General features: G+C 39.6%; 1 protein-coding gene across 5 annotated transcripts in view; it reads right to left on the bottom strand.

The window, feature by feature from the left end:
• Focad (focadhesin) overlaps positions 1-12,057 on the bottom strand; it is a 321,997-nt gene that overhangs the window by 170,623 nt on the left and 139,317 nt on the right. For all 5 annotated transcript variants that reach the window (NM_001427695.1, XM_039111093.2, XM_017593754.3 and 2 more), the window contains 4 exons: positions 5,523-5,627; positions 4,939-5,040; positions 4,275-4,405; positions 1,404-1,530 (listed from right to left, as the gene is read on the bottom strand). In NM_001427695.1, coding sequence (NP_001414624.1) covers positions 1,404-1,530; positions 4,275-4,405; positions 4,939-5,040; positions 5,523-5,627 — 465 coding nt within the window. The remainder of the gene's footprint in view (positions 1-1,403; positions 1,531-4,274; positions 4,406-4,938; positions 5,041-5,522; positions 5,628-12,057) is intronic.

Genomic DNA, 12,057 nt, shown 5'->3' with positions numbered 1-12,057 from the left:
GTGAATATATATGACACATTGTTTTCTGACGCTGTTGATAAAAAAGTTTAATGATAAGATCTAGCTTTTTATTGAGAAAATATAATTGGTAAAGTAGTGTGTCCCAATGACCAATTGAAGCAAAAGAAAATTGTCCAAGCCACCAACCAAAAAATACACATGGAGGGACTCATGGCTCCAGCCACATATGTAGCAGAGGATGGCCTTGTCTAGCATCAATGGGAGGAGAGGCCCTTGGTCCAGGGAAGGCTCAATGCCCCAGTGTAGAGGAATGCCAGAGCAGTGAAGCAGGAGTAGGTGGACAGGTGGGTGTGGGAGCACCCTCATAGAAGCAGGGAGAGAGAGAATGGGATAGAGGGTTTCCAGAGGAAAATGTAAATAAATAAAATATCCAATTTTTTTTTAAAAAAAGGAAAGAAAATAGAAGTCTGTAAGTTCATTGAACCATCGATGCTATACCAGTTTTGTGAAGGTCTAACAGCTTTCCAACTGCAGGTCAGTAGATTTGACAGAGTCATCTTGAGGACACATCCTTTACTGAACAGGGACTCTATCACGGTCTGAAGAAAGGAGTGTTCACAACAGCATAAACTACTCTCAAACCAAGACTCTGAGTAAATGTCTCTCTGAGGTTTATTTTCCTGCTAATTCCTATAGTGCAACTGTTGGAAACATGCATAGAAACTGATAAAGGCTGGGTTTTGTTGTTGTTTGTCTTATAGCAATTTTCATCATCATCATTGTCAACAACAACAACAACAACCATGATTACCTACAACCCTAGGAGAGTTCTTATTCCCTTAGACTCTGCAGTGTGCACATTCACTTTGTCAAAAACACTGGTTAGACGAATGATCTTTGATGTGATTATCGTATTTGTTCAAAACAGTAAAGATTCTCTTGGATATATGGTCACTCTGGGAACACTCTAGACTTCAGGCAATAATTTGCAAGCCTCCTCTTCCCCATCTGGCAGATCTAAGCGTCACCAGGAAGGAGTGATCCCTTTGCCAGTCTTCAGGTCCATCATGATTTATTCGGAGTACACAAGTACCACTGACCTATGGCTACTCCTTTGCCTTAGCTAAAATTCTTTAATCAAAAAAATTAAAAAGGAAACACATTCAACAGCTCCATAAATACCCACTCGACAGAACAAAAACCAAGACCAAACACAAACCAAAAAGTAGGGTCTCTGTAGAGTTTCAAGCTGATGAACCAAAATCTCCTCAGGAAAAAACACGTGTGCATAGCAATCCTGTTCTACTCTCCTCCTCCACTCCCCTCACCCCCAACAAAAGGAAATCTTAGAATTAATCCTGAAATGTTCGCTTACTCAAATTTGATCTTACATCCTTGTAAAATAGCTGAAGAATTATTCTGAACATTTCAGAAATGCCTACCTCAGCCTGGCAGAGTGCATGAAGACCTTGTAACACCAAAGCAGCTGGAGAAGCTTGATCAGGCTTGGTGCATTCGTTCAACACCTGAGAAATGGCTGCCAGCATGTCTGCACCATGCTGATAGGGCCTACGACAAATGACAGTTTCAAATCAAAATTAGAGCCAAGAAGTCACTATCATCCCCAAATCTTTTGACTATAATAAAGGTATTAATTCTTTTTTTAAATCCCATGTACCTACTAGAGATTCACCCTTAAATACTAACAGCATTTGATCTTCAAGATCTTTATATTATCATTTCTGCTGCAAATTAATGCTTATTTTATACAGCAGTTAAAAAATGAAGATACTGTTACAAATTCATGCACATACACATGTGCACATGCATATGCACAGGCACACACGTGTATATGGGTACCATTTCTTCTGGAGATTTACTTGTCTATGCAGACACACATGGAGGCCAAAGGTTGATATCTGGTGTCTTTCTTCATTACTCTTTGCCTTTTATTTTTCAAACAAGGTCTGTCACTGGACCTGGGCCTTACTTTTCCAGCTAGACTATCTGCGTAGCCAGGAGATTCCAGGGGTCCAACTCTCTCCACTCCTCTACTGTTGCATTTAAGACTTAACCAACGTGCTCAGCTTTTATATGGGCACTGGGGATCCAAACTCAGGTTCTCATGCTTGTACTGCAACCCTGTACCCACTGAGCTACCTAGGCAACACTGAAGAAGGCACTTTCCAATGAGTTTCATTCTTTAAGTCATAAATCCTGTTGTCAGAATTGGCAAATTTTTCATTAATGTATTTATTCACTTTACATCTGGATCACAGCCCCACTTCCTCCTCTCTTCCCAGTCCAACCCTCACACTCCCTCCCCGAATTCTACCTTCTCTTTCTCCTCAGAAAAGGGAACACTTCCCATCCCCATGCATATCAAGTCACAGCAGGGCTAGGCAGATTCTCTCTGACTGAGGCCAGACAAGGCAGCCTAGCTGGGGCAAAGGGATCCCAAGACAGGCAAAAGAGTCAGAGACAGCCCCTGCTCCAGTGGTTAAGAGACCCATAGAAAGACCAAGCTATGCATCCGTTACATGTATGGAGGGCCTAGGTCCAGCTCCTGCATGTTCTTTAGTTAGTGGTTCAGTTCATATGAGCACCCATGGGCCCAGGTTAGTTGACTCTGTGGGTCTCCTTGTGGTGTCTAGCTCCTGCAATCATTCCCACATTTTTAACAATGATAAATTAATGGACAATCTTTATAAAGATTATAGGAAAAGGCAAAGCTATTTCTGTCTGCTGGTTGTTCTGACATCAGATAGTGAGTATGAAAGCAGACACTGAAGATCAGATGATTCATGATCATGACACTAAAAGTGGTAAATATATTTATCATCACCATGATAATAAATATACTAATACAAGGGATAACTATCCCACACCAGGCTTCATCCACCCATGTCCTTTGCCCTCCCTACCTACCTCTTCTGCATACACTGTGCCACCCCCAGAATGTGTTTAACCGAACAATTGGTCACATCTACTCTCTGAAAGTCTCAAGGACACAAGGTCCGTTCTCTAACTAACAAACTGTCAATAAATGAAATTGCCTGACAAGGTTCTTCTGGCTCACTGTCCCACAAAAGGAAGAGATTTTCCAAAGCTGGGAGGGAAACTGATATATGTGAGGAGAGGAAAGCAAGGCCCATGAGTAAGTTCTCAAGACTGATGTAGTCTGATGGCCAACCTTCCCTGCACCTCAAGACTGATGTAGTCTGATGGCCAACCTTCCCTGGACCTCAAGACTGATCTAGTCTGATGGCCAATCTTCCCTGCACCTCAACCTTCCTGGAAAATAAGAATGTCGGCTAAGAACTTGTGTCTGAAATTTGTTCCATGCCAAGATTTTAATAACATCCAGACACACGGGTCTTGAGTTAAGTAAGTCTGGCTTTTTTGTACCATAGCCCGCTCTTTCTCTTTTGTACACAGGCTGAGAAAAGAGACAGAAGTGCTAAGGTTTCTATTCTTACACATTCTGACACAAACTCTTACTGGGAACAGGAATGACCCATGCAATCAACAGTGGTGTCTACCTCCTGCACACCAACGGGACACATCCTTTACACTGGGGTCCTGGACAGAAGAACAGTATGTCCACAGACTACAATGCCACAGCCTGGCATGAGTATGAAGCTACTGAACCAGAAGTTACATCAAATGCACCCAATCTAGTTCCTCTTCACAGTTTTACTTGGCCCCATTCAAGTGGGGGGAAAAGAAGAAATTTAAGCAATGGTAGCTTTGCCTATGTTGTTCCAACCTTAGCTCTTCAATTAATCTAGACTAGCAGTCAGTTCTTTGTCATCATGTTTTCCTAAAAGACTAGAGGATAAAAGGAAATTCAACACCATTTTTTCTCTTGCTATCCTATACTGTATATAATACCATACAAGTCACAATTAGGCCGTTCCTACTAAGTGCTTACAAGAATCTGGCCTAAGTGTTGTACTGCGGCACACATCTGTAATCTCAGCCATCAAGAAGCTGAAACAGGAAGATTATGAGTTCAAGGTCAGTCTGAGTTACCCAGTAAGACCACAAATCAAAAGCAAAACAAAGAATTGTTTATGACCACAGTCAACTGCTTAGTTGTCAGGCATTTATATACAGAAGAAGAAAAAATATGTCATCCTATATATTGTGACATTACAGCAACATATAGCATGTTACTAAAATATTAAATTATTACCCAAAACATACTTGCTTTTGAAAAATAATGTATCCTTCTGTATTATAAAAAGAAAGAGGAACAGTTAAGCGAAAAGTACCCTGTCACTGCATGCATCCTGAAGAAGTTATCTTACCTCTGTTTACATATGTCTCTGATGGATGCAGCTTTTGCAATCAGTTTCTCCCACTGCAGCTCCTTGCCCACAGAGAGAGAGGGTGCATCAGACATGGCCATGAAGCGCTGCAGTTCAGGGTACACACGATCCTAATAAAATCATTTCACAAAAAAAAAAAAAAGAGAGAGAGAGAGAGAGAGAGAGAGACAGATAATTTGCTAATTCGAGCTGAATAACCATTATCTTTTATGCAGCATTTTCACCTCCAAATCTGCATTTGCATTTGGAAATTATAATGTATCTCTGCTAATCAGCAGAGAATAATGCTGCTCTGATTATAGAGGTTTTCCTTACAGACCTGTGCACTGTTCATCCTAGAAAACAAGTAGCCAGATCACACCCTTTCTATAAAGCCTCTAATCACAAGTTTATTTCTATTACTTTATCAAACAAATGGAGAAATAAATGTCAGAAGTAGTGCAATAAGATTATTTTATGTTCTTAATTTCTGAGTCAAACAGAAGTGACTGTTTTACAGATCAAGTACACCACAATAAATCAAAATCTGTCGAGGTAGTCGTTGATGGGACTATTACTAAATCTGAGCAGCTCTGTCACATAGTTATTGTTCTTCAGAGGAAGGAACACGTTTAATATGCAACAAGTGTATAGCTGGGCTTACCTGCTTTTCCCACAGAGATGTCAACAGGCGTAACGTGACAGCTCTTAGTCGTGGTGTGGTCCCCAGCAGTTGAATCACCCGCAGAATCTGCCCTACGCATACCTGGAAAAGTATTAAGGAAACGGTTTTCATGGAGAAAGGCAACCTCAAGGTTGCAAACCGCATTTTAAAGTCTTTGTTTCAAGTAAAAACTGGAGTGTAAGCTTGCATAACTCTTCCCCATCTTCTGAGAACAAGGGAGGTAGCTTGGGGAGGAACTAATCAGCAATCTGGGGAACAAGAGGCCTAACAGCAAATGTGAAAACAGACATTTAGGGATTTAAATGAATTTTTACATACTGTAATAAATTTATCCGTAGACATTATCTACTATAAAACAAAAATAAAGGGGCAAGAAATAATCTTAGAAAAATGAGTTCCTAAAATTTCATAATAGGAAATAGAAATCAAGAGCAAGCATTTAGGTTTCTACCCTTCTCCTCCCACTAAAAAGTTAGTCAAGTAATATATGAAGTAGAGATAAGTACCAAATATTTAGGTTTCTCTCCCCACCCCCTAAAACACTAGTCAAGTGATATACTAACCTTGTGAACACCAAGTGTGGGCAAAGTATATAATATATGATTATATGATACAGGGTCTAAGGGTCTCCCCAATTTGAACATCAGAACTGGAATCAGATGTGGTACCTAAGACAAATTTAAAGGACATGTAAATTAGGCCATGGTCTGAACTCTACAAACCAAGCCCACCTCTTATTTTTCAAAGCAGTAGTATGGCTGTGGATGAATTAGAAGGATTAGAAATGTCCTATTTGTTATTAATGGCAATTTCATATTAACACTTACATTCCAAATCTATTATAATGAACTTCCAAACAAGAGTTAAAATCTGCATTTCTTAAACAACTATGACACCAAATAATAAGGAAGTTAATATATAGGCTATCCACAAGAAATTTATAGTTCAGACAGTTAACACTTAAGCTACACAAACAGGAAATAACTCCACACAAAGATATATCCACTTAGGTTATTCTCATGTGAAATAATTAAAATCAGGGTCCTACAAAGGAGGTGAGTAGTTTAACATGTCTCTATAAGCCCTTGTTTCTATCTCCATGCATTACAAAATAAAATGGAAAAAAAAAAAAAACAATGTATTCATTGGTCATGAGAATAAATGTTAAGGTAGTATTTCCCACACTGACTCCATTCAGTGAAATCCCAGCTAAAATTACTTGGTTGGGTACTAGTCCTAAAAGCAAAGGAGGTTGAAAGCTAAAACAACCTCAAATGTCTATAGACAGAGTAGACAGAGAATGTGACAAAAAGACACAACTCGTGAAAAATGGAGAACGGGTGATTGCAATGTGCCCAGCCCCAGCGGATACATCCAGAAAACAACTTTTCTACCCACATCTCGGAAACAGGAAGGGTGGGGTGGGCAGAATGAATCGAGGAGGCAGATTCCCAGAAAATCTGCTGTGAGCGTATCTTCTCAAAATGACAGAGAAACTTCACCTAGGATCACTGCCTAAACTCCCCTGCAGGGCAATGTCAGCACACATGTTACTGTGGAAAGGGGATCTCACAAGGGTCTATCCAGAGAGAAGGAACCATAAGCAAATAATGGCTAATGAGAGAGAAAATTCACTTTTCCTAGGGATGAGTCCCTTAATTGTTTATCCAATAATCAGTCCTGAAACCATACACATACTAACAACACAAAACAGACATAGCAGGTTGTAGTCATATATTTATACACATATATATGTAATAATAACAAAGGGAAAGTAAGACACGAGTTTGAGAGTAGGGAGCATGAGAAAGTCGAGGAAGGACAAAGAAGGACAGAAAAGATGTAATTTCATTATAGCTGTAAAAAAAACTTTTAATTTTGCAAAACACAAAACAAACAAAACAGCTGGGCACAGTGGCATACGACAATCACAGCACTAAGGACACTGCGGAGGAGGAATGCAGGTTCAGACACTCAGGACTAGAGGTTGGGGCCAACCAGGGCTCTACAGGGACTTAAAGTCTGCCAGACAAAAACAGTCAAACAAACAAACAAACAAAACAAAAACATCATGCTGTCTCAAAAGAGCATGAAAAAACTCTCCCTAAAGTAACGTGTGATTCTTTATATAGTCCAAGCCTTAGCTTAATAGGCCAAAGTGTAATCCAAAAACCTAGTCCTCGACATTTCAACGGCTTGAATCCTTTATTTACTGGTTTCTTCTAAGCCTCTTAGAAGGCATTGACTTTAATTTCAGGAAGGAAGAATGTCCTTTTACCCCTACCACGAAAACGTGTGACAGCTAAAATATTAGTCTGCTAATGATCCTTGCCATGTGTATCGCGGCAGTGCCTGAGCTGTGCTGGCTATAAGCTCACGGTACACCGCCAGAATTCCTAAGGAGTTTCACAGGTTATAGGGCTTCGCCGGCACAGAGACTCCATTGCTCTCCGCCTGGACAAATGAAGGAAGACAATTTTTTGAACTGGCTTCTTATTTCCCGTTTTAATTAAAAACAAAAGGTTATCTTAGATTGCCTTCCACGGGTCTCAATCAATTATGTGCTGTGTAACGGTTTCTACCAGGGCACTCTGACAGATCCTTAGTTCTGAGAATGGCAATCAGAGTGTTTAGTGCATTTTATAAAACAGTGTATTTAATCATGTGGCTTTTAAACAAATGTCTTAATTATACTGTCAGTAGAGAAATAAAATGCTGTATTTATGCCCTAAAAGTAGAGCTGCTTTAAGAGCCTTAGACCTCAGGAAACATCAGCCTTTTCTGTCTGCTTCCACCCAAAAAAAAGTCAGATGTTTACACTGGCTATTCTACATCATCTCTGTCATCCTTAAGTCATGGTAGCTGACGAGCGGACACTGTGGGTCTCCCTCAGCACGTATGTAGCAGAGGGCTGCCTTGTCTGGCCTCAGAGGAGAGAATGTGCCTAATCCTACAGAGACTTGATGCCCGAGGGAGGAAAGATACACTACTGGTACATCCTCTCAGAGGCAACAGGGCGGGGGAATAAGGGTAAGAGCTATGGGAGGGGTACCAGGAGGGGGCAATATTTGGGATGTATAAAAAAAGATTAATTAATAAAAATATAATTGGAGAAAAAAGACATATCCCAAATTGTAGGATATATATATATATATATATATATATATATATATATATATATATATATATATATAAATTGGGGGTAAAAAAAGACATAATGACCCAAGTTAAGTAGCCATGTAGGTAGAATATATACTATGTATTCTCCGATATAGAAAAGCTTGAATGAGAACAGCACTAAACCTGTCTAAAAGGAAATGTTAACGAGACCTGTTGTAAATGAAAAGCAAGTATGCTAGACAGCACCACAGAAACACAGAAAACTCTAAAGTTCACTTGAAAAGTAAATACATAGACAGTCAAAATCCTATATTATGGTAATGAGACATTTATCATATAAAACACAATTTTTTGCATTTATTTATTAGGAGATAAAGGAAGGAATGCCACCATGCATGTGTGAAGATCAGAGCTTAAACTAAAGCAAAAGTGCTCTCATTCTAAAGGATCAAACTCAGACCAGCAGGCTTGGTCACAGCATCTTTAGCAGCTGCTCCAGTTTGCTGCACCATATATATATATCTTTTAATTCTATTAAATGAGTTAGAAGGCAAAAACATAAATACTGTAGCTATGAAATATATAAATAGACACAATAAAGGTAATGTTAAAAAAATAAAGAGCAGGGTTTATATATTGACTGGCATTTATGTACACAAATTATCAGCTGAAAAAGACTGCTGCACCTAAATGATGTTTTATTTGATGCCCTTGGTAACTGTAAAGAAAATAATCATAAAAATACACGAAAGAAAGCAAAGAACCAATGCAAGAATAAACACAGAAAAACAAACAAAAAAGTAGCAAAAGATGTGTAGCAAAAAGCTACCAGACAGACCGGAAGCAGTTGGCAACTGCAAGTTCTGTCACACTACTAACTTCACTTAAGGTTAAGGGGTTCAGCTCCACCCAAAAGACAAAGCAGCTCAGTGGACAGACAGCAAGGTCCAGCTGTGTAAATGCTGCAGAACACTGACTTGAGAGCCAAAGGCACAGGGCTGAGAGCAGAGACACTCTACACAAGTGGTGATCAAGAGACAGTCAGAATGGCCAAAAACATCAAGCAACAAAAAAAGTTATTGTTTTTAAACCAACAAATTCAAAAGTTGAAAAAAACAATAAATAAAACTAATATATGATCTAGTAAACTTACTTCTTAGCATTTGTCCATAACAAGCAAGAGGAGAACTTCAAGAAGATATTTACAAACTCATAATCACTGCAGCATTATCCACAATCATAATTCACAATTATTCACAACAGAGACAACCTAGATGTCAACCAAGGCCATCAATGGATGGGTGGAGGGACACAGTGCTGCCTGTACTACTCTGCCTTCAAAGAGAAGTAACCCTATCACACGGACAACTTAGCTGAGCCTTGAGGAATTCTGCTTAGAGAAGCAAGCCAGGCACAAAGAACAAATACCATGTAATCCACTGAAATAAAGTAACAAAAGAGGCCAGCAAAAAGTAATAGTAGCTCCTAGCTGATATGGGAAGGAAATGTGAGAGAGCGCTGCTCTGTAGAGACAGAACATCAGTAATCAGCAATGAGAATACACTTGCAATCTACTGTACAGCAATTTTTAGTTTGCAGTGTTGCACAACATTATATGTATTGTATAAATATCTACCGTATAACAACGTTCATATAGTTAGCAATATTATACAATATTATACTTAGAAATCCGTTGAGATAGATTTCACACTGTTGACTTAGTTGAGAAAGATTTCACACTGCTGATCTTTTTTATTTTTGGAGCTGGGGACCGAACCCAGGGCCTTGCGCTTCCTGGGCAAGCGCTCTACCACTGAGCTAAATCCCAAACCCCACTGCTGATCTTTTTAACCAAGAAAAAAAGAATCATGGATTCGTTTGTTAAGAGTAAGAAAGGCTGGTCATCATGATCCTGCCTTTGTACCCAGCATGCAGAGGCCCAGGCAGATGGCTTTCCATCAGTTTGAGGCCAGTCTGGGATATAGGGTAAGTCCCAGAACAGTCAGGGCTAACAGCAGTCCACATCTCAAAAAAGGAAAGGCAAAAAGTCAGAAAGACTTTATGCTTTGTCAAGTTCATTTAATTTAACTATTTTATTTTCTGTATGATAAAATTGAAACCCATAGGAATCTTCATTTATTAGTAGCCAGAGAATGATGAGAATTCGTGTCTCAATATACTCATCTATTCTTTTATGGCACAGTAACAAGAAACAAAGATTTTAGACTGTCTATTACAGGAATATGGAGTTATATGAACCTTCTGCCATTAAAAAGGTAAAAAAAAAAAAAAAAAAAAAAAAACCAAACCCTCAAGTGAAACACAATCCTGCATTTCCCTGGAATCAAGAACATTAAAATTGAAATATAATAATTTAACTCCAATTCCAGGAAAAATATACATGCTGCCAAGCCTTCAATAGGGGACACACACACACACACACACACACACACACACACTCTTACAGATAGCTCTATAGTAAAAATCACAAGCAGCACTATTTACTTACCGATTACAATGTAAGTGCTTTGTTACAATATCAGTCATCAAATATGAGACTTTATAATGCTTATAACTAGTTCTCTTTCTTAAGAGAGGAGAGGCATGGCTATCACTAAAATGAAAATATACCAATAAACACATAAATAGAAAATTACCAGGGAAAAGGATCGAAGAACAAGGTAATCATCCAACAGAAGAGGGAAGCAGACACAACAGTGTCTATTTCTCTTCTACTTTCCAACTGGTGTCACAGACACCAGGCAAAAGCACCACAAAGTGCACTGATGATTCATGTTTTATTCGAATCCCTGTGCTGACCCACGATCAAAGGGCATTCCAAAGACCTGCATGGGGAACCAGGGGAGTCGCAGCAGAGTTCAGGGGTGGTGTGAACAAAGCACTACCCATTTCTAGCATTAAAGCAAAAGAAGCCAGAGGCGATGTATACAGTCAGCCTAAGCAAATACAAGTCCAGAGAGGGAGGGCACCTGGTGAGGAGTCTCAGCGCCTGTGCTCACCTGAAAAGAGCTAGGACTTCCTCGCTGGCCTTCGCCTTCCCCACAGAGGTACTGTGCACACAGTAGGGGCATTCCCTTCACGCCCTTGCTTTTAAGTGCATCTCTTTGAACACAGTTCCTGCCACCATTTCTCCCAGGTCACCTGGTGAGAAGAGCATCTGCACCCTGCTCCACCCACACTCCACAGTAAGCCCACGGCTTTCTTACACAGGTTTCTACACCTTGGAATTGAGCAAATGCTGGTCCAGTTTTGCCTAAAACTTAGCCCTGTGAAATGTGGACCTAAATTCTATGTGTGCAAGTTTCTTTGCCACTTCTCAAAGACTATCAAATAATAAATATGCACAAGACTATAAATGAAAAGGTAAAACACAAATTTTATGTTACAAAAAAATGGTAATGTACTTGAGTTGTGTCTATAGGCATAGGCAGAAATGAATCTAAGAATTTTAATACTTAAAGGGCCTTTTTAAAAATCCTTCATTTGAGGGGTTGGAGAGATGGCTCGGTGGTTAAAAACACTTGTCTTTGCAGAGGACTGGGTTCAGTTCCCAGCACCCACATGGCAGATCACGATTACCAGTAACTCTAAATCCAGACTGATTTCCTTGGCCACCAAGCCGTGTACATGATGTACATATACATATATGCAGGAAAACACGCAGACACATAAACTGAAATCTTAAAAACAAACCTCTTCACCTTAGTTGGATGTTGTATGACACATGTATACTCCCAACTGCTGGAGAAAATGAGGCAACAAAATCCCTCCAACCCAGGAGCTATAAATCTGGGTCACACAAGCGTGCACAGACATACCTCCACCCCCTACCCCCACACACACAAATCACTCTACCAAAAAAAGGACATTATATACAATTAGGCTTTTTAAGATTAATTAATTCCTTCTTCCTCAATTACCTGACGTTTCTAATTATAGCACTGCTTACTGCTTAAG

The sequence above is a fragment of the Rattus norvegicus genome, chromosome 5 (assembly GCF_036323735.1).
Source record: "Rattus norvegicus strain BN/NHsdMcwi chromosome 5, GRCr8, whole genome shotgun sequence".
NCBI lineage: Eukaryota > Metazoa > Chordata > Mammalia > Rodentia > Muridae > Rattus > Rattus norvegicus.
This window is presented reverse-complemented; position numbering and strand designations above follow the sequence as displayed.